Consider the following 23,153-nt stretch of genomic DNA (forward strand, 5'->3'; position numbering starts at 1 on the left):
TTGCCTAGGCTGGGTTCAGACCCATGCCAAGTTGTGTGATCTGTTTTGTTGTTGTTATTTTTTTGGCAGTCCTGGGCTTGGGCTCAGGATCTGAGTACTGGCCTTGTGTTTTCTCAAGGCTAGAGCTCTACCACTTGAGCCACAGTACCACTTCTGGTTTTTTCTATGTATGTGGTACCAAGGAATTGAATCCAGGTCTTCATGCATGCTACGTAAGCACTCTACCACTAGGCCAAACTCCCGGCCCCCGAGTTGTGTGATCTTACACAAGTTACTGCGTCTCTCTGGACTCCTGACTCACCATCAACAGGTCAAGAATAAAACAACTCACAGGGATACCTTGAGGAGTGACACATGTAAGGTTTTTTATAGAGCAGGGACTAACAGAAACACTTAGAATAATACATGCTTTGGATTGCATATTAAAATATCAATTTACGTGAGTCTGTTTTTCTCGGTTATTTTATCCTTTTGTTCCCAAACACATTTATAATCTTTCATTTATCATCACTCCAGAAGAGGTAGGGAGAAGTAGACTGCCCAGACTTCTTAAGTTTTCCTGAAGCTGGATCCTGAAGATCAATTAGATACCAACTAAAAGCCTTGGCAAGAAGCCTGGGCCGGGGCAGGGAAATCGTCCTGGGGATGAGGATTTGAGTTTCTGAAAAAGAGAGCAGAGCAAGGTCATTAGGTCCTGAGTGAAGAAGACAGCAAGGCTCACATTCTTAGGCCCTGAAATTGCCTGCAAAGATGCAAATACAGTGTTGAAAGGGAGACCCTCAGGAGGCTACCCGGATGCAGGTGATGGTGGTCATGAGGACCTTCCCTCCCACGTTTTTTGTTATTATGATACTCTCCAAATGATGGCAAAATCCCAAGTATTTGGAGGGCCTAATCTTCAGTGAGGAAGGCCCCAGGAATGAGGCTACTCTTCTGTCAGCTCCAAAAAGGGAACTTTAAGGTCAGAAAGTTGTGTTACAAAAAGCAAACAAAGTGTGGTGGTAAGCCACTGGGGCTATCTATGGCCAAGAGGAGGAAATTCTACCTGCCGGTACCCTCAAGTTGATGGGGTAGGCAGCAGAAGCTCAGACCTTCTCCCAAACACTTACCTAGCTTGTTGATGTCAGTAAACAATGTGTAGCAATGAAGAACAGCCTGTGGGGAAGGAAAGAATCATTGGAAATTTTGTCCTACCAAGCCAGCTGCAATTTTATGCACTGGCCTCAGATTCCTTTGTGTTAGTTATTCCTGCCATCTAGTGGCAGTAGTTTGGAACTAAAACACTCAGGCTAGAAACCAATTTTCTTTCCCATCTTCTTTCCTTCCATCTTTTATTTATCTGTTCATTCATGCATTCTTCCTACAGATGCCTTACAAAGACCTGCTTTGAGTAGCCAGGCCTCATGAATACAATAAGAACATATACCAACAAGTGATAAACTCTATCTTCAGGCCCTCTGAAACTTACACAAGTGAGGGAAGGTAGCCACAAATCAAATAAGAAAATACAAAAGTATGACTGGAATTTTTGTTGGTTGTGGGACTTGGGCCTGGGTGCTGTCCCTGAGGTCTTCAGCTCAAGGTAGCACTCTACCACTTGAGCCACAGCACCGCTTTGTTTTTCTGGTGGTTTATTGGAGATAAGGTAAGATTTTCATGGAGGTTTTGTGCCCAGGCTGGCTTTGAACCCTGATCCTCAGATCTCAGCCTCCAGAGTAGCTAGGATTACAGGCATAAGCCACCAGCGCCCAACTAACTGGAAAGTTTTTGTTTCTGGTTTTTGTTTTCTCCAGTCCTAGGGCTTGAACTTGGCCTGAACACTGTCCTTGGGTTTTCTAAACACTAGAGCTCTCCTACTTGAGCCATAGCACCACTTTCAGATTTTTCTGTATAGGTGGTACTGAGAAATTGAACAAGGGATTTCATGCATGCTAGGCAAGCACTCTACCACTATGCCATGCTCTTGCCTCCATGACTAGAAAGTTTTATAATGAAGAAATTGGTTTAAAAAAACACAGACAGGAATTTGATTGGCTAAGGGCTGGAGAGAGATTGGGGATGGCTTCCTAAAGAGATGCTGATTGCATATGATGGAAGACATGAGACAGCGAGATAGTCAGCAAATTGAGGCACAAGGACAGGGTGGGGGGATATGTTGAGTATGGGGGATAAAATAAGGTTTACTGCTCAGATTTCTGAATTTGGTCTATACTGACTGTAGAAGGTTTTTATTTTATAAACTCTAGTTATACAAAAGGGTTTCAGTTCAATGTGTCAGTTTATAAGTACAATGCATCTTGTTCCATGTCACCCCTTTTACCATTCTCTCCCATCTTTCCAACCTTAGCCATCCCCTCAATTTTTCTAGCTCCATTTTTACACATGTATATTTATTAAGACTGCATTCTCCTACTCTTTATCTCTCCGTTTATCTCCCCTTTCCCTTTGCCCTCACTCTCCTGACACTTTAAGTTCCGGCTACCTGGAACTACTCCTTTTGTTACATGGTAAATTAGTGGCTATAGAGCTTTTAGGATTTTAGAGTAAAGGGTGTTATGGGTTGAGACCAGGGTCTTGTGAATGCTAGGTAAAACATTGTAACACTGGGCTACAGCCCCCAGAATTGCCTCACTTATGAGTTGAAAAGTATCTATTATATGCCTATAGAAAACTCCAGCCAACATTCTCCTCAGTTGCACATAGGCTATTCTCTAGGACAGACTGTATGTTAGAACATAAGATAGCCTCAATAGATTTAAAAGAGTTCAAACTATACAGATTGTGTTCTGTGATCACAATGACATGAAATTAGAAATAGAATATGTAGGAAAATCCCAAGTATATGGAAAATAAGGCAGTATACTTCTAAATAACCAATAGTTAAAGAAAAAAATCTATCTGACAGTTATAAGTGGGAGAGCTCACATTCAGTGGACTTGGGGTTTATGCACTCACCTTTGTTTAGCAGGATCAGAGAATAAGCTGCTTTTTGTTTCAGAATGAGGCACTAGCTCTGTCATTCAAGGTATTATGCTGTGGAAACATAGCTCAGTTATGTGCCTTTTTATTTGCACGGCATGCTGAGACATGGAAAAACTTAAGGCATATTGTTGGTTTACTGTTTAGAATTAGTACACTTTCTTAAATTTGTGACTGCTCATCTTTCAGGTTTGGAAAAGTTCCCGCTATTGCTTGTTTCAAAATGAATTTTCATTTATATTCTCTACACTCTGTTTCTCTGATTCCTCGTAGCTATACAGTATATCAGTTCTCAGCACATACTCTTTGTTTTATGCTTTATTCGTAATCCATTGCTCTTTCTGCAATTCACTCGTGCAACTTTTTACTTAGTTTTTATTTGATTCCCTCTTGCTTCTACTAATACAAGTGAGTTATTATTTCCACTGGATGGATGTAATTCTAGATTTTCAAACAGATTTTGCCAAGTTTTTGAAAATTACTAAAAAATTGTATTTTGTAAATGGTATTGAACTTGTCATTAAATGCATATTTTGGGTAAAAAAAAAAATGTAGGCCAGGAGTTTGGCCTAGTGGTAGAGAGATTGTTTACCATGCAGGAATACCCGACTTTGACAACTTGGTACCACATACATAGAAAAGCAGGAAGTAGTGCTGTGGCTCAAGGGCAGTGCTCAGGCCCTGAGTTCAGTCCCCAGGACTGGCAAAAAGAAAAAAAAAAGATGTAGACAACCTGAGTCACCATGCATTAGTGGAGAAAGGATTGTCCAATGAGCAGAGAGGCAAAGTAAAGATACTGGAGTTACAGCCTATGCGTTTTCAGTATTCATTTCACTGTTTACATTTCAAACATTACAAATAAAGATGTAAAAATAAACAACATCCATTTAATATAACTCATCTTGGGACTGTTGTTAAAAACACAGTAAAATGACTGGGAAATGTTTAGGTGAGAACCTTACGGTAGACAAGTTTTTATAAATTTAAATATTACAAAGACACAGGCTCTTGGTACTGAAACATGCCTTATTTAAGCCAATGTGCAATAATGGAATATTGTATTTTAAATAATATGCGAAATATGTGAAAATTTACTACTGTATACAACAATATCTAATGGGAAAATTCTCCCTAATTTGGTGTTACTTCAGACAGGATGACATAAAACAAAGATCAAATGATACGTTATTGGTGAAATAAATAAAAGTAGAAAGTCCACTCAGGACCCTGGGAGAAAGTCTGGAGACCAAGTCTAAGGCGATGTCACCGAGTACAGAATGGGTCGCCTAAAGTTAAGTCAGTAAAGTCCGTTGCTATGGAGACAACGCTTTCAGTGAAGTGCTGAGAACCCTGGGGAAGAATGAGAAAAGCCTTGGAATTCTGACTTGAGCACCTGGAAGACTGGCAGAGGCATTTCATGAGCTCCACCGTTTACTTCTTTTCACTTTCAAAATTATCCCAGAGAAGGTCTTATTTGGGTCTGGAGCTTTTAAAAATAAAATTTAGAGACATAGCTTTGCGATGGCACATGGCAATATTCCATCAGACCCTAAGCACTAGCATAAACTTAATCCTTCTTATAGTCAACCGGTCATTGCAAGTTCATTTTCTCTTACGATCGATCCATGAGAAGCAATAACGAGAGGGCGCGCAGTGTCTCGGAGGGTATGGAGCCCTTTGATCTCTTTTAGCCCAGAGAATTCCATTCCTAGGTACTAAAGGACCGCTAAGGACTGGCGGACCCATAACAAAGATGGAGGCGACGGCTTCACCACGGTGACGTACAGCGCGGTGCATTCTGGGACAAGGCGCACTAGCCGGTTCCGGCCTGTTTGCCATCACTTCCGGCCCCGGGATGGCGGCGCGCACAGCTCTCTTTCCTGCCGTGGAGAGCTTAGAGGGGAAAAGATGCGGCCCTGAAAAGCCTCCCCGAGGGGATCGGAGCGCTGCCGGAGCGCGGACACCATGGAGAGCGAAGGTGGGAGGCCCGCGGCTGTCCTTGCCATTGTGACTGAACGTGCGTTTGCCCAGCGATGCCGGGAGTATCTCCAGCAGTGCGCGCTCTTGGACAGGCGGCACCGGGTGGGGACGCTGCCCGGCGGCACCGTGGCGATACCGGTGCTGGGGGACAGCCTCCCGGAGCAGCACCTGCAGGAGCTGAGGACTCGCGTGGCCCCCGGGAGCACTTGTGTGCCCACGCAGCTCCTGCCTCTTACCCCTTCCAAGAAGGCCTGGGGATGTTCGCCTGCCCGGAGACTGAGTCGTGAGTTGAGATGCTGGGCTGAGCGTCGGGGAACGACGTGGTCAGCCGAGTTAGAGGCCGATTTGCCCAGATCTTGGCAGCGGCACGGTGACCTCTTGTTGCTGAACGGAGACTGTTTTCGAACCAAGCCATGGGAAAGTCTGGAACCAGAACTCTGGGAGATTGTTGCCTCGGCCCTTGGCGTCCAACGTTTGGCCAAACGAGGACGAGTGTTACCTGATGGCACGCGAACGCCAGCAGTGACTCTGTTGCTAGGAGACCACGGCTGGGTAGAGCATGTGGATAATGGTATCCGTTACAAGTTTGATGTGACCAAGTGCATGTTCTCCTTCGGAAACATCACTGAGAAGCTGCGTGTGGCATCGCTGCCCTGTGCTGGCGAGGTGGTGGTGGATCTCTATGCAGGGATCGGTTATTTTACACTTCCCTTCCTAGTTCATGCTGGTGCCGCTTTCGTCCATGCATGTGAGTGGAACCCCCATGCTGTAGCTGCACTGAGAAACAACCTGGAAATCAATGGAGTAGCAGATCGGTGTCAAATACACTTTGGGGATAACAGGAAACTAAAACTTTCAAACGTTGCAAACAGGGTGAACCTGGGGCTGATCCCCAGTTCTGAAGAAGGCTGGCAGGTTGCTTGCCAAATGCTCCGACACGATACTGGAGGCATTTTGCATATCCACCAAAACGTAGACTCTTTCCCAGGGAAGAATCTTCAGAAGCAAGGAAGCAACCAAGTGGAGAAAGAACACTGGCCATATCCTCAGCAGATTGTCACCTATGAGCCGGGAAATGGAGACACCAGGGATTCCATGAGAAAAATAACATCACCAGCTGCCAAGCTAGAGTGGCAGAGGTGGGCAGAATCTGCAGAAACTCGAATTACCAATCTTCTTCAGCAGATGCATGGAAAACCATGGAAGACACAAATCCTGCACATCCAACCAGTGAAATCCTATGCTCCCCATGTGGATCATATAGTGCTGGATCTGGAATGCCGCCCCTGTCCTGTAGTTGGCTAGAGAGGTGCATCCTGGGACTGAAGGGGTCCATGAAGGGGGTTCATGCATCTGTTCAGGATGGGTTCTCACCCCTTTTATTTCCTAGTGATTGTGTGTGTGTGCGCACGAGAGAGAGAGAGAGAGGCAGAGACAGAGCGCGCAAGCTGTTAGCAGGATGCACATCACCACATCATCTATCAGTGGAAGTTGGAAAACTAGTATGGCTCATTAAACTAAAGCTCATTTGTGCAATCATGAATTGTGAATTCATGACCCTGCGTATGTGGTTTTCCTATTCATTTGGTCTTAGGTGTATTTCCAAATAAGGGAATTTCTTGGAACCCCTCTCCCCCATGTGTCCTATATAGTTGTACACAGGCACTGAATGATTTAAAGATAGGGATTGTTTCCAAAATTAGCCTAGCGGTCACTGAAGAAGTTTCTGCAATAGTCTAGACTAGTGTATGGCAGTATCACAGCGTGAGGTTGGTAGATATGAAAAAATTCACCCAAGGAATGGAAATCTGAATTTGGGCACTAACGTAACACTACTTTATTATTAATTCCTAAGGAAGGAGGGGGATGATTATTGTAATAAACTCCATTCCTCTCTTTTAGCATTTCTGAATGATTGTGTTTTGTGGGGGAGGTCCTCATGGACTTGTGTGATAGCTGTGGTTGCCATTTTTAAAGTATGGTTCAAATATTAGATTTGTATAAACCTCAGACTTTATCTACCTTCCCCAGCTAATAATATCAGGGACCACAAAAGATATAGCAAGGCAGAGAGTATAACTAGTGATAAGAGTGGTAGAGGTAGAAATAGGACCAAAGTTGGTATGCTCAGAAAATGCATCCTCCCTGAACAGTTGGGAACTGAGGTGGTAATGGTGTGTGTGTTAAAGATGATGCCTGGGTTATTGTGAGGATTAAAAAGCACAATGTGTTAACTCCCTGGGAAATGTTAGTTTTTACATGATCCCACTGTAAAAAGGGGCCTTATTTCTATTCACATGTGTCTGGGACTTGAGCTAAAACAGGGAAAAATGAATCAGAGTAGCATTAGAGGATTGAGGAATTGCCTTTCTTTCTTTCTTTCTTTTTTTTTTTTTTATTAAACAGTCCTGGTTTGAACTCAGGGCCTAAGGCACTGTTCTTGGGCTTTCTCAAGGCTAGAGGTATACCACTTGAGCCACTTACAGCTTTTTCTATGTATGTAGTACCGAGGAATTGAACCAGGTCTCTGCATGCTAGGCAAGCCACTCTACCACCAGCCCCAGGAATTGCCTTTTTGACATAATTTGTAGACAATGAACTGGTAAAATTCATTTGACCAAGAGGTGTAGGTCAAAGGCAGTAGCATGTTCTTTTTGTTTTTTTGTCTTTTCATAATTACAAGGTGATTTGATCATTTGATCACATATAATTTCAGAGAACAGAAACTGTTATACTATAAGGGCAGAAAAGATTACTATGAACATCCAGCATCTGTTGACACAGTATCAAATAAAGTGGGTAACTTCTAAAATAGAAGTGTTTCCACAAAAGCAACAGAAACACTGTCAAAAAACAAGGTAAGAAGTGGGTGTGATAACATTTGGTAGGAAAAATGAGGTGCTGAGCAGGCAGGCCCTGGAGAAAAAAATGCAAGCCCTATCTGGAAAATAGCTATTTGTAAAAGGAAGACAGGGGGGTATGGCTCAAGTAACAGAGCGCCTACTTAACAAGCATAAGACTGAATTCAAATCTTAGTACTGCTAAGAAAAAGTGTTACCTCTACTCTCTCAGTAGTGTCTTAGTACTCAGATCAGGTTTAATCACCAGTCTAGATTAACACTTGAATTTACTGTTCATTTATATCCTAATATTCATTAAGTTCTATTTAATGATTACTTCAAAAACAATCCTGATAGTGCTTCCAAAATTGCATATACACTTTGTTCATCTTTCATACTCAACCTGCACCTGCGTTTTCCACTTGAAGGAAATACATAGCCCATTGTTGAGTGTGTGTGTGTTTGTTCCCCATCTTTCCCCCACTAAGGAAGCTTAAGTTTAGAGATGTAATTTATAAAGCTTAACTGACTAGTTTCTCCTAGAATCTTGGAAAGTAATAGAAACAGTCCTCAGTAAATTTCTGTATTAATATAGCCAACAGTTGGATTTTGTTGCTTGAAAACAGTGACTTGACTGATGAGTATCCACAGAAAATTCACTTTATACATCTCCCATCTAAAAACTTTGAAAGCTACTAAAAGGCATTTTCAGTTGTTAAAGATAAATGGAGATGATTTTTTTGTGTGTGGTGGTACTGGGGTTTGAATTCAGGGCCTGACCACTTGAGCCACACTCCCAGTGGTGTTTTTTGTTTTTGCTAGTCCTGGGCTTGGGGTCAGGGCCAGCTTTGTTCTTGGACTTTCTCAAGGCTAGAGCTCTACCACTTGAGCCACAGCACCACTTCTGGCATTTTTTCTATGTATGTGGTACCAAGGAATCGAACCTGGGTCTTCGTGCATGCTAAGCAAGCACTCTACCACTAGGCCAAACTCCTGGCCCTCCCAGTGTTTTTTTTTTGTTTTAGATTACTTTTCAGATAGGGTCTCCTGATTTTGCCAGAGGCTACTAGCCTCAGACCTCAGTCATCCTACCTATGCCTCCCAAGACATGTTTTGAAAGCTTCACTATTTTGTCCTGGCTACTCTCAAACCACAATCTTTACACTTTCATCTCCCATATATCTGAGATTGCAGGCTCAGATTGTTATTTCTGAATACAAGTATTCTCTGCCCAGTTCATTCACTGGTGTGAATATACATGCAAACACACAGTTCTTAATAGACGAGGTAAACATATACCATGATTGTGCAGCTTTCGAGTCAATGTAGAAACAAAGATTAGATTCAGTATATTGTAACTATTTCTTTGAGATCTTTTAAGAATTCCTAAGCATTTTATAAGTTATTTCATCACTATAAGTTTAAAGATACTACTTTAAAATACTTGCTATATAATTCAGTTACACCTTTACTTTATAAATGAAGTGTTAGAAGACTTGGAGTAAGAGGACTGAGGTTTACGGCAAGTCCAGGTATACATACCAAAGACCTCTGTGGAACTTTGGTCACACTCACCTGTCATCTTGGCTCCATGGGAAGCTAGTATTGCGAGGAATGCAGACCCAGGCCATCAGGGCAGAAAAATATGCAAGACTCCATCTCACCAAAAAACTTGGTGTGGTGACACGTCCCTATCATCCTCATCTAAAATAGGTAGCTCTTAGTCCTGGGAGGAAGGGGTGAGCCCTTACCTCAACAATAACCACCAGTGGCTCATGGTATAATCCTACTCAGGAGATTGAGATCTGAGGATCGTGGTTTGAAGCCAACCCAGGCAGGAAAGCCCAACAGACTTATCTCCAATTAACCACCAGAAAACCAAAGTGGGGCTCAAAGTGGTAGAGTGTTACTCTTGAGTACAAAAGAGCAGGACATTGCCTAGGCCCTGAGTTCATAACCAACAGCACCACCACCAACAAAACTAGTGCAAAAAGAAAAAAGTGCAAAAAAGGGCTGGTGTCATGGCTAAGTTGTAAGAGTGCCTATCTAGCAAGCATAAGGCCCTTTCAATTCAAATCTTAGAACCATCCAAACCAATAATTATAGAGACCTGCTTGAAGTTCTATGTAAAATAAGATGGTTATATCACTACCTGAAAGGCCTCGGCCCTGACAGAATTTAGTCTGAGTTAGGAATCCTTGTAAATGGAGGCCGTCATAAATTTTGTCATCTTGCTCAGTGGCCATGCTAGTCTTCATAGTATGTTTTGTTAATCATCATTATTATAGTGAGTCACAGACACTCTTACAATATTTGTTCATCACACTAAGATTAGAAACAACAAAGCATTGATAAGAACAGAAGCATTTATTTTTTTCAATATATTTTTTATTGTAATTAATAGAAGGGTAACATTATATTCACCAGATAGAAGGTGCATTGCTTCACAAACATTGATACCCTTTCTCATGTCTTGGTCCCCATTTCCCTCCCCCCAACCCCACTCCTCATCTTGTCAGTATCATTTATTTTTTAAAAAAGCTTTTTAATATTTATATCTAACTTAAGTAAAAATAGAGGAAAGTCCATGAACTATTTTATTTTCATTTTGCACAATCATACTATAATGGTATTCAACTCCTGTGCCCTCTGTCACATTCTTTGAAATTAGTCTTTATGGACCCTTTTTTTCCCACAGTGGCTTCATTTAGCTTGAAGTAGAAAAATAAGAGATGAGTTGAAAAGCTCATTTACATCTATAATTACCCAGTTAGTAGCTAATTTGCATAAGCCTTCCTAATTCTCTCACCTTTTACCAAGTTTGTTTTCCTTTGGGAATTGTGTCATAAATACAATTACTCAGAGAGACAATTTAGGAAAAGAAATTAGATTTGAAGTAAATCACAATGAAGGCATTGCAATAAATGAAAGTACACTAGGAAATGGAATTAAGATGTGATGGCATTAGACACTGTGAAGACAGGCTAGTTATGACTCAGTAGTATAACTGGCTGTAGGTAAAACAAGAATAAAAGATGCCATTTTGGGGGGATGGAGGGTGTTCTTGGGGCTTGAACTCTGGGCGAGGGAGTTGTCCCTGAGTTCTTCAGCTCAAGGCTGGCTTTCTACCGCTTGAGCCACAGCACCATTTCCGACTTTCTGGTGGTTAATTGGAGACAGGAGTCTCATGGACTTTTGTGCCCTCAGATCTCAGCCTCTTGAGTAGCTGGGATTACAGGTGTGAGCCACCTGTGCCCGGCTAAGAGGCCAAATTTTTAACTTACAGCTTTAGATTCAAATCTTAGTTTTAACGCTTAGCAGTTCTGGACTTAGTAACAGTCCACTACTTTGTGACCTTGCAATTTATCTAACCTCTAGTTTTCTTTGTGAAGCAGGTATCATCATACCTACCAGAATAGGCCAATGAAAAGACTCCATTAAAAGAGACAGTACCGAGTATCTAGATGGATGGAGAGGGAAATGAAGCTTTGGGTGTTTTAGGGAAACAAACGTGGCTGAAGGTTCCGTTTCACACGTCTGACAGTGTAGGACCGCCGGCAGTAGCACACCTCCCCACTCTTGACAAACACGTTCTCTAAGAGCTTGGTGATTTGGCCGTTTGGAGTGGGGTTCTGGTAAAGGATCTCACCCACAGGGCACTGCAGAAGCCGCTTCGGAATAGAATCCTCAGGGAGTCAGGCTCTTAGCTCCTTATTGAACAAAAGTAATAACAAGCGCGTGGGCAGGCAGGAAGAATGGACTCACCGGCCCTGAAGAGGAAGCGATGTCCCGGTGCGCTGACCGCCGCGGCGGAGGGGACGGGACGGTCCCCGGGTCCCCCGGTCCCGCGGTCGGGGCGGGGGACGGAGGCTGGAGACGAAAGGGAGGTTCATCTTGGCAGCCCCCCCAGGCTGGCGCCCGTCTGGGCCGCCGGGCTCCGGCGCGGCCTCCTCAGCCTTTCTCCCTCCCGGTGGCGTGAAGCACCGGACACGCGCTGGGCTCTCATCAAGCCACGGATGCCCGTCCGCGTCAGCAGCGCCCGGGACGCGACTGCCGGGCTGACGCGCAGGCGCGAGGGGAGGGGGGCCTCCCGTGGCGGCAGGAAACCATGGCAACGCGCCGAGACTTTGTGCGCCCGGCGTGATGACGGCCTCGGGAGCGCCAGATTGTGACGCAGGCAGCGGCGCGGGCTTCACGTTCTCGCGCGACCGCGGGCACAGCCTCCGGGCCTCGCCACCGTAGCCAGGGCCGAGGCAGGCGGGGTCAAGATGGTGGCTCCGCGGGCGGGGGAGGCGGTGGAGGGAGGAGGAGCCAGACCATAGCCAGCCGGAAACACCGACGCCCGGAGACCTCCCGGGCAGCCGCCGCCGCCCCAGCCTCCGCCTCCGCCGCCTGCTCCAGCTCGGGAGACGCGGGCGGGCGGCGGGGCGGGCCGCCCGAGAGGAGAGGAGGGCGTCGGGGCGGAGCCGCCGCCCGAGCCCCCGCCCCTCCCGGCCGCCGGCCCGGGCCCTGCCCCGCGCGGCCCCGGTGTGGCAGCGGCTCTCGGTGGCGGAGGGGCCCCCCGCAGCAGCAGGTGCGGATGGCCCGTCAGCAGATGTGGACGGCGCTCGAGGTGGCGCTCCGGGTGCCCTGCCTTTACATCATCGACGCCATCTTCAACTCCTACTACGATTCCAGCCAGAGCCGGTTCTGTATCGCGCTCCAGGTCCTCCTCCGGCTCCTCGGTGAGGCGAAGGGGGCGCCTGCGGGCCGCGACGGCGTCCGCGCGCGCCGCCGACCCCCGGGAGGGGCCGGGAGCCGCGGCGGGGTTCCGGCGGAGCGCGTTCTGTCGCGGGTGGGGCGGTGCTCGCGCCGCCTCGTGCTGAAAGCCCCCCTCCCCGGGGTGGGGGGCGGCTCGGGGTGGCGGGGGCCCGGGACCGCGACCCGCGGATGCTCGGGGGTGCCGGCCTGGCCCACGGCCGGCCCGGGCCCGCCCAGTGTGACCTTGGGTTTGTGCCCAGGCGTGAGCCTCAGTCTTCCCTCTACCAGTGGATGAGTGCGTGCGTGCGTGCGGTCGGTCATTTCTGCTGCAACTGCAAACCCCGCAGGATTGCGGAACGTGTGGGGTAAATGACAGCCAAGCAAAGGACACAAGGGTTTTGAATGTCAGCCCTGGAAACCATTACCAGTAGCCCTCGTGTGGAAGGTTATACTTATAACCAGCCCTAAAATTGTCCGAGTAAAAGAGAAGCTATTGAAAACGAGCATGCACATTTGTCTAGAAAGTACGAGACATTCGCAGAATAGTTATAAATACATATATATATACATATATATATGTATATATATATATATGAAGACAGCCGTCGATCCTAGTTTGGTGTAGGTGAATGAAGGGTCCAAAGCGTTTTGTATTTCATTCGCTTTTCCATCCCCATTGCCCGAGTGAGAAGCAGTTGTGTTAGTTTTTTTGTTTTTTTCCAACTCCAGTAATTGCAACTTGGCATATTGGTTTGATGAGGTAATTCTTGTGATCAGTCTTTTGGTGGGTTTCTGCTTTTAAATGTAGCTGAAAGCGAGCTGACAGTAAGATTCTCCCTTACTAAGACTTTCTGAATTATAAGCCATCTGTTGCTTTATTCCTACAAAAGAAAAAAGAGTGGCAATAAAGACTGGATTTTGTTCTTAGCCGAAAAGAACAGGTTTTTGCAATTGTCTGTTACTTCGGTAGATCATTTTCGGTGACATTTTTTAATTTAACCTTAAACATCCCACAGATGGATGGTGGTATTCTCGTTTTACAAATTAAGAAACTGAGGGTTGGACAGGTTGTTTTTCTTTTGGTTCTTAGCTAGTAAATGGTTGCCAGAGCCTGGCCTTAAAAATATTTTGATACCAAGTATGGTTTACTTTCTGCTCAGTATGTTGAAATAGATACAGAATGGAACTGAAAAATGTGGACTTTTTTTTAAAGAATTTATTAATGTTGATTTTTACATCATATTTTAAATGACAAGTTTAACAAACAAGTGTTCAAGAAGGGAATCTCTATTTACAATCACTGGGACTTAGTATTTAGAACTTAATCAAAATTAGACTAAGGGTTTGTATGTCATAGAAACATATTAATTTAAGAAATAAAACATGTCTATAGAGTCATAGGTTGTGGACTTTTTTTTTAAGGGCAGGAATTTTTAGTAATCCATGGATACTTAATTTCAGCCATTCTTCTTCTGTAAAAGTCTGATAGCTCCAGTATCTGTAGCAGAAATGGGTTGGTGTTTGAGAGGAATATGCATATTCAGTCCAGCAATAGTGTATCACTGTCTATGAATGCCCTCATGGCATAGCTGCAGATTCCAGAATCCCTGGAGATTTGCTGAGTTAAAGCAGTGCTCTGCTCTGAGGCTAGGTAGACTGATTCAAGGAAACTGTTCTTTTCTTTTCTTTTTTTGGTGCCATTCTGGGATTTGAACTCAGGGCCTGAGCACTGTCCTTGGGTTCTTCTCAAGACTAGAGCTCTGCCACTTGAGCTACAGTACCCCTTCCGTTTTTTTTTTTTTTTTTTTCTGTGTATGCATTACTGAATTGAACTTGGGTCTTCATGCGTGCTAGGCAAGCACTCTACCACTAGGCCAAACTCCGGTCCCCAGAAACAGTATTTTTTAAATGCAAGTGTCGGAAGGTTAAAAATAACATTTAACAAAGTGAAGTTTACTTCTCTTCACCTTACTGTTGAAATAAGTCAGAGTTTTGTGTTTTGATAGCTTGAAAAACCTCAACCATTAAGGGCCATAAGTCTTGGTTTACTTTTGTCAAGACGGACAATGATGGCATCTTTTCACAGGATAGGACCCTTAGAGCTATTTATATGTTAATATTAGTAAGCTTGTTCACTTTTCAAAAATACTATAATCCTTCAGTTAAAACCATATTTTGTTATGCAATCTTCTAAAATCATCAAAATACTGGTTTAAAAATGTTCATTTCAGTATAGTCTCAGGATCAGACCTTTGCGATGAAAGTATTTTCCAAATCTGTCAACTGACTTTGCCTATACTGTGCCAATGTAATTATATACTATTGGTTTTTGTAAGAGTAAGAATTGGGAGGTGGGGCAGAGGGCTTAAAATCTCAACCCAAAACAGTGTCAAGTGCAAGTGGGTGTGTCAGGTACCAGACACCAACTTTGCTCCTTGCTTTGTGTCTTAAACTTGTAGACTTCTCAGTATTGCTATGTGTGAATCTCAGTACTTCTGAACCTTAAGAAGTGTTGAGTGCTACATGAAACTCAGTGCAGAGTAACATCATGCTGAAGTAGCAAGTTTAAGTCCAAGGCAGAAAATACTAGCATGGGAGTTTGTTTTAATAGTATTACTCATATGATGATAATTTGTTGAGGTGGCCAAGGACTTTTTAAACACAAAAGAAAACTAAGACATTACATGGGAAAATCTTATAAATTTGAGTGCATGAAGGTGAAAAACTTCTTTATCCTTAATCCTTAAAAATGGCAAACGAAGGGGAAAATAGGTGCATTATGTATGATTATAGTCCCAGTAAGTATTCTCTGTTAATTATATGTATACATATTCCCACAAGAAATGGGTCTGGCCATTCACAGCAAACAGAATGCCAATGGTCAGTATGAAAATGTATTTAGAATCTCATTTATAAGGAAATACACTCAAACCAGAATTTTGCTTTTTAGATGGTCTAGAGTTCAGTGTGTGATCAGAAAGTGTTTTAGCAACTGTATTTACCTATTTAGTTAGGTATTTACACAATTTAACTTATAGCTATATAGACTAACCTATATAGACTAAACTATGGTTTGAAATAGCTAGTAAATAGGTTATGAAACCACTTGCCACTGTCAGCTGACATCTATATACCTTTCAACTCACAATTCCAGTTGTGGGGGATTGGGCCTCGAGATTATAGTTGCACAAAACTATATTCATAGCATTACTGGAAATAACAAAACAGTGAATTTCATAGTTAATATAAATATGTAATAGAAATCTGTGCTAGATCTAGTTACAAGAATGAGAATTATTTTTGGTGCTGTGGAAAGATCTGAGCAAGGGACCAAGAGTGTGGTAGAGTGTGGTTGTAGAGTGCTTGCCTAGCATGCATGAAGACCTGGGTTTGATTCCTCGGTACCACGTACATAGAAAAAGCCAGAAGTGGTGCTCAAATGGTAGAGCTCTAGCCTTGAGAAAGCCCAAGGACAATGCTCAGGCCCTGAGCTCAAGCCCCAGGACTGGCAAAAACAAAACAAATAACAACAAAAAAAATGTGAGCAAACCTTTGAAGTGAGAAGTCAGAAGTTGAGCAGAAGTAACTACAGATGTCAAAAGATAGGTAGGGCTTTCTCAACAAAATCATTGACATTTTGAACAGGATAATTTTGCATTGGAAGAATACTGGATTTTTAGCATCCCCATTCTCTGCCTGCTAGATAGATGCCAGTAATGTGCACCCATGTGTATACACACAAACACACACACACACACACACACACATGCACAACTCAAATGTGATTGTTCACTTATATGGAAAAAAATTACACTGATTAATATGAACAATTAGCTCTAGTGGAACTAACACCTAAATGTGAAATATTGAACTTTAATGTATGTGAAGTATCTTTTTTCAAGCTTAAAAAGTGAATTTATTTTAAAAAGTGAATTTTTTAGAAATGTGTGAAAAATATATAACAATAATTATCAGTAAGTTGATATTAAATTTTAAAAGCTCTTGCCAGCTGCCAAGTGGCTTATGCCTGTAATCCTAGATACTCAGGAGGCCAAGATCTGAGGATTGCTGTTTGGAGCCAGCCAGGACAGGAAGTTTGTGAGACTCTTTATTTCCAGTTAACCACCAAAAAGCTGAAAGTGGAGTTTTGAGCAAAAAAGTTCAGAGTAGCACCTAGGCCCTGACTTCAAGCCCCAGGACACACACAGACACAAATTTAAAACCTCTTAAGCAATAAAATGTGCATTGATTATATATGAATGTATGTTTTAATGCCAGTAAGACAGTGTAATTATATAGTTTTTCCTACCCTATGAGTCTCAAATGCCTCTGCTTACCAAAATGTGTGTGTAGATCTCTCCCCATTAGCAGCCAATTCTGAGTAGATTCTTCAGAGACCACTAGTGGTTGTCTCTTAATTCAGTTCCATGCTATGATGCCATCTACCTAAAGGTACCATGATATTCCCATGAAACTACCCCTGGATTCAGATACCAGTCATGACAATGGGGTGTGGCCTGTATTTCTAACTTAAGGGACAGCATTTCCTTTTGCTTCTTTACAGATCATTTAATGTGCTAGACTGTAACATAGAGCCCTGTGAAAACACTATATTTGTTCTTTTATTATAGTTTCTTTTACAAAGGACATGAGCACATGTGGAAAAGACAGATGGGCAGGAAAGAGTGGGGTGAAGATTGGGAGGAATATAAGTTGTCTCTACCCTCTCTTCACCCATCAACCTCTAGGAACCTCCACTTGTCCTGAACTCAGAATTCAGTCTTTTTAGGGGGGGTTTGTGGAAGTTTATTAGTATTCATACATAATTAAGTCATCGGCCACTGATTTAGGCACTGAACTCAATTACCCTTCTTCTTCCCAGAGTCCAGCCCCCATCCTCAGCCCCAGCCCTCTATCATCTCATGGGCATCTCATGGACATACAAGACAGCCACCTCATCACTCTGTTTCAAGGATTTTAGGAACTGTTAAGTTAGGAATTTGGATGAGGACCAAATATTTACATTTCACAATATTACAGAAAATGGATTGTCTGGGTTCAGCTTTTTTTTAAAAGAAATCTTATGTTCAAACACTGTTAATAAGAATGTTTTTGTTATAATCTTGTGAAAGTGTATATGCAAAAGGCCAGGATATTTTGTTGTTTCTATTTTACTGAAAATGAAAGTTTGAGAGCCCCCCCCCCCACCTCAGTGTCCAAGGTGATTTTTTTCTAAAGGTTTATTGGAGTTGAGTCTCATGGTCTTTAGTGCCCGGGCTGTTTCTGAACCATGATCCTCAGATCTCAGCCTCTCGATAACAGGAGGCGTGAGCCACTGCACTCGGCTCCAAGGTGATTTAAAAACAAATAATAAATATACATCCGAATGAGAAGTTATCCCTGGGCTTAATTTCCTTGGACCTGTAGGTTCAAGAAAGTTTGATGTGTCAAGTTGTGAAGAGCCCAGGGAACTTAGATCATCTTAGTGTTCCTCACGAATCACTACAGAAAACATTACTTTGGAGACTTACATGAGCAGTTGATTTTATTTCCTGTGAAATGAGAGTTGATTCTGTCTGTGGAAACATGACTATAAAAGAAGAGTAGAGGGACTGGGAGTTTGGCCTAGTGGTTAAAGTGCTTGCCTAGCATGCATGAAGACCCGGGTTCGATTCCTCGGTACCACATACATAGAAAAAAGCCGGAAGTGGTGCTGAGGCTCAAGTGGTAGAGCTCTAGCCTTGAGAAAGTCCAAGGACAGTGCTCAGGCCCTGAGCTCAAGCCCAGGACTGGCAAAAAAAAAAAAAAAAAGAAGCGTAGAAAAACTACCTATTTACGAACTTATTTTAGAGGTAGAATTAAAACAAGTATATGCTCTTCTTGAAGTGATCTCTCTTGTATGTTGGGAATATAATTTTGTATTTAAGTAGTTGTGCAGTAGAGTTGCCACTGAGAATATAATTTTAAACAGGAAAATAGCATTAGGTTGTTAACTGGAGGGCAAAACTAGACTTGCAGGTTGTAATCTCAGCACATTAATCTTTATCTTTTTTCTTTTGATACATTCGCACAAAGAAAAATGTGCATTTTATCCAAAGGTAGTTCCAATACTCAAATCATCTTTCATTTCTACGTAAAAGTACAACTTCAGGGGAAAAAATGCAGAATACGAAGACTGCTTATACAATTACCGCAAATGCCATGAATGGCTGCCGGTGCAGATTAGCTTACCATTTTATGAATAGCAAGTTGATTTTAAAAAGAAAGTTACAGGTCTGGGAGTGTGACCTAGCATTTGAGTGCTTGCACAAAGCCCTGGGTTCGATTCTTCAGTACCACATACACAGAAAAAGGAGGAAGTGGTGCTGTGGCTCATGTGGTAGAGCTCTAGCCGTGAGAAAGCCCAGTGCCTAAGCCCTGAGTCCAAGCCCCAGGACAGGCCAAAAAAAAAGTTACAATAGCTGCTTGCTTCTCTCCTTTTAAGTAGTGAATCTATGCAAAACAGTCAGTGGCTCACATCTGCAATCCTTGCTGTCTGGGAGATCGAGATTGAGGGGATCATGATTTGGGGCTAGCAGGGGCATACACATTATAGCTGGGTATGGTTACATATGCCTGCCATCCACATGGGTGCCTCGGCAGAAAATGAGACCCTATCTCAAAAATAACCAGCACAAAAAAGGCCTGGTGTCTGGATCAGCAGTAGAGCAACTGTCTCAACAAACGAAGTTTTGAGGTTAAACCTCAGTACTGCCCCTCCAAAATCAATTAAGCTTTGTGTCAGGAAAAAATGACCTGGTATGATGGTCAGTTTCTTGAAGGAACTAGATTTTTGTTTGTTTTTAAACATGAAACTGGCTATGAAATGCTCCCATTGCAGCTTGTAGCATCTTTCTTGAGACATGCTGATGGCAAGGTGGCTAGCTAGATGTTTAGTTTGTGGCATTTTAGATTTCTCAGCTTTGCCTTATCCTCTCATAGATTTCATTTTTCCTTCAGTCTTTGTGTGTGTGTGTGTGTGTGTGTGTGTGTGTGTGTGTGTGTGTGTGTGATTGACTTTAAAAACACAATCCACATGTGACAAACATCATTTATCCCAGTGAATACTAATTGTTATTTTGTGGGATCCTCTACAAGGTACCATCTTTGCTGGCTTATCAGGAAAACATTGTGTACATAATAGAGTAGCTGATGCCTAGCAAAGACTACAAACTACAGGGTCTGGTGGTAGCTTTGTTGAGTTCTTTGGGTATGCTGAAGGAACAGTAACTCTCAATGAAGGTAGGATTTGAGCAGACAGGAACTGGGGCAGATTGGGAATATCACTCCAGCAAAGAAAGGAATGTGTTTGGGGAACACAAGTCTAGGACATTGGTGGTGTGGGGTGTGTGTGTGTGTGTGGAATGTCACTCTAAAGTAAATTAGGTCCTTTAATTCCAGAACATGGTTTAAACCTGTAATTTTAGAACTATGAAGAATAGAGGAATAAAGGCATTTTGGTTTGCCATATGGATGTGGATGAGTTTTTGAATGGAGACAATTAGTTGCTGTCATTGAGCAAAGGGAATTAAAAATGTTAGCGTTTGGCCATTAACTAGCAACGTGTGAAGGTAACGGCCCACAGCAGCTTTAAGCGCGTAATAGTAATAAGAACAAGCTGGTTCAAAGCATCAGGTTTAAGGCACGTTAGTCTTTAGATGTTGAGTTTTGTAGTTAAATGTAAGAGTGGAACTAGGTGAATATTTTGATGTCCTCAAAGTTGACAGTGTTTGCTCTATAATTGATATTTCAAAATTACTATTTTTTTGGCAGAGAAAAAAAGTCCAGGTATCATGTCATTATCAGACTGCTAACAGTGGTTACCTGTAAAGGCACAGATTTATCACCATCTTTTTTTAATGGCCTGTTTTTTGAATATTACTTTTGTAATTGAATGGAATGATTGACTGTTATAGAGAACATTTCTGAAATTTGAAGGAAAGCATGTTCAGAAAAAAGTTGGACCTCCTAAACGAGTTGGACCTTAGAGAATCTTTGTATTTATAGAGCAGAAAAGTAGGAGCTGGCCTGAGTTCACAGTTGAAGTAGGTGGAAGTGTGAAACTTAAACCCAGTTTCCTAGAGAACACACAGGAACATGTGTTTCCTATTTGGGTCATTATTGTCTCAGTGGAATATTATCATTTTTTTCAGTGGAATTACTTTCTGTTCCTTATTGCTTATGAATGATATCTTTTGAGTTTTAAGGCTTATTGAAAAGTGCATGGCATTATAGGTATTGTCCCGAGGATAATTTAGTAGTGTGCTTGGATGTAGAGTTACTATACAATTACTTTGGAAATTAGAAAATGAGTATTAAAACACACACACACACACACACACACACACACACACACCCATCTATAATGTTTGTGTGGCCTCAGACTCTTGACTTGACAAAACTTTATGGATCCTTAAGTGTAAATTATCTCAAGGCTTTCTGTCCATAACTTTGAAAATATTCACAAAGAAAATCGTAACTATTAATGTGAACAGATGCTTCAAAATATTTCATCAGTAACCTTTCCTTTTTTTCCCTCCTTTAGGGATATTTGTATCCAGTATTGTTCTGATCTTGTCGCAACGATCACTTTTCAAGTTTTACATGTACAGCTCAGCCTTTCTGTTAGCCGCAACTTCAGTGTTGGTGAATTATTATGCTGCTTTGCACATTGACTTCTATGGTGCCTACAACACATCAGCTTTCGGGATTGAGCTGCTTCCTCGGAAAGGGCCCTCACTGTGGATGGCACTCATTGTTCTACAGCTAACATTTGGAATTGGATACATCACACTACTCCAGATTCAGTCCATCTATTCACAATTAATTATTTTGGATCTGTTGGTTCCTGTAATAGGTTTAATCACAGAGCTACCATTACACATCAGAGAGACTTTAGTTTTTACCTCATCCTTGATCCTCATATTAAATACAGTGCTTGTCTTGGCAGTGAAACTTAAGTGGTTTTATTATTCTACACGATATGTTTATCTTTTAGTGAGGCACATGTATCGAATTTATGGATTACAGTTATTGATGGAAGACACATGGAAGAGGATTCGTTTCCCAGATATACTTCGCGTCTTCTGGCTAACAAGAGTTACAGCCCAGGCTACAGTGTTAATATACATTTTAAGGATGGCAAATGAAACTGAGTCCTATTTTATTTCTTGGGATGATTTCTGGGACCTCATTTGTAACCTTATAATTAGTGGATGTGATTCTACCCTAACTGTACTGGGCATGAGTGCTGTAATTTCTTCAGTAGCCCATTACTTGGGCCTTGGAATATTGGCCTTTATTGGATCAACTGAAGAAGATGACAGGCGGCTTGGCTTTGTAGCACCTGTTTTATTTTTTATTTTGGCTCTTCAGACTGGTTTAAGTGGGTTAAGGCCAGAAGAGAGACTTATTCGCTTAAGTAGAAACATGTGCCTTTTATTAACTGCAGTCCTGCATTTCATCCATGGAATGACAGATCCTGTATTAATGTCTCTCAGTGCCTCCCATGTGTCATCTTTTCATAGACATTTTCCCGTGCTGTTTGTCTCTGCTTGCCTGTTTGTCCTTCCTGTTTTACTCAGTTATGTTCTCTGGCATCACTATGCACTAAATACATGGTTGTTTGCAGTAACAGCCTTTTGTGTGGAACTCTGCTTAAAAGTAATTGTTTCTCTCACTGTTTATACATTATTCATGATTGATGGCTACTATAATGTCCTCTGGGAAAAGCTTGATGATTATGTCTACTACGTTCGTTCAACAGGCAATATTATTGAATTTATATTTGGAGTAGTGATGTTTGGAAATGGGGCTTATACTATGATGTTTGAGTCAGGAAGTAAAATTCGGGCTTGTATGATGTGCCTACATGCTTATTTTAACATCTACTTACAAGCAAAAAATGGCTGGAAGACATTCATGAACCGTAGAACTGCCGTTAAGAAAATCAATTCACTTCTTGAAGTAAAAGGGAGCCGCTTGCAAGAAATAGGTGATGTATGTGCAATCTGCTACCATGAGTTTACAACATCTGCTCGTATTACACCTTGTAATCATTATTTCCATGCACTTTGCCTTCGGAAGTGGCTGTACATTCAAGATACTTGTCCAATGTGCCATCAAAAAGTATACATTGAAGATGATATCAAGGATAATTCAAATGTGTCTAACAACAATGGATTTATTGCACCCAATGAAAATCAAAATCCAGAGGAAGCTATAAGAGAAGAAGCTGCTGAATCTGACAGAGAATTAAATGAAGATGACAGTACTGATTGTGATGATGATGATGATGATGACGATGTTGATGATGATGATGTTCAAAGAGAAAGAAATGGAGGGATTCTGCCCACAGGCGCAGCAGCTGAAGAACTTGTTAATGATGACACTGATTAAAATAGCATTTACTAATCATTGAGGTATTCGTTTAAAATTCAGTTCATCCAAAATGAAGTAATATGCTTCACTTCAGTGTGTAACCAAGCACAAAAAACAGTATCAATGTTGAATCTGTGAATGGTTTTCCGTTTACTGTGATGTGCTACTGTAAATATACCTCTTTAATTACTTCTG

At 42.3% G+C, this 23,153-nt stretch overlaps 2 protein-coding genes and 1 long non-coding RNA gene across 3 annotated transcripts; 2 read left to right on the forward strand and 1 right to left on the reverse strand.

Moving 5' to 3' along the window:
* Window positions 1–340: 340 nt before the first annotated feature.
* LOC150059218 (uncharacterized) lies at window positions 341–11,646 on the reverse strand. Its single transcript, XR_016536701.1, has 4 exons — window positions 11,565–11,646; window positions 2,956–3,033; window positions 1,110–1,155; window positions 341–661 (listed from the first exon to the last, which is right to left on the reverse strand). It is a non-coding gene; the product is annotated as an uncharacterized LOC150059218 (long non-coding RNA).
* Tyw2 (tRNA wybutosine-synthesizing protein 2) lies at window positions 4,822–6,290 on the forward strand. Its single transcript, XM_090339355.1, has one exon. It carries the CDS (start codon window positions 4,945–4,947, stop codon window positions 6,262–6,264), a length of 1,320 nt encoding a protein of 439 aa, XP_090195481.1. The 5' UTR covers window positions 4,822–4,944; the 3' UTR covers window positions 6,265–6,290.
* Window positions 11,647–12,011: 365 nt separating the features above from the next.
* Rnf139 (ring finger protein 139) lies at window positions 12,012–23,148 on the forward strand. The gene is made up of 2 exons (XM_090339363.1): window positions 12,012–12,523; window positions 21,124–23,148. Exons 1-2 carry the CDS (start codon window positions 12,379–12,381, stop codon window positions 22,974–22,976), a joined length of 1,998 nt encoding a protein of 665 aa, XP_090195489.1. The 5' UTR covers window positions 12,012–12,378; the 3' UTR covers window positions 22,977–23,148.
* The last annotated feature ends 5 nt before the right edge of the window (window positions 23,149–23,153 follow it).

Source organism: Megascapheus bottae, chromosome 9, assembly GCF_031878675.1.
Source record: "Megascapheus bottae isolate mThoBot1 chromosome 9, mThoBot2.hap1, whole genome shotgun sequence".
Lineage (NCBI taxonomy): Eukaryota > Metazoa > Chordata > Mammalia > Rodentia > Geomyidae > Megascapheus > Megascapheus bottae.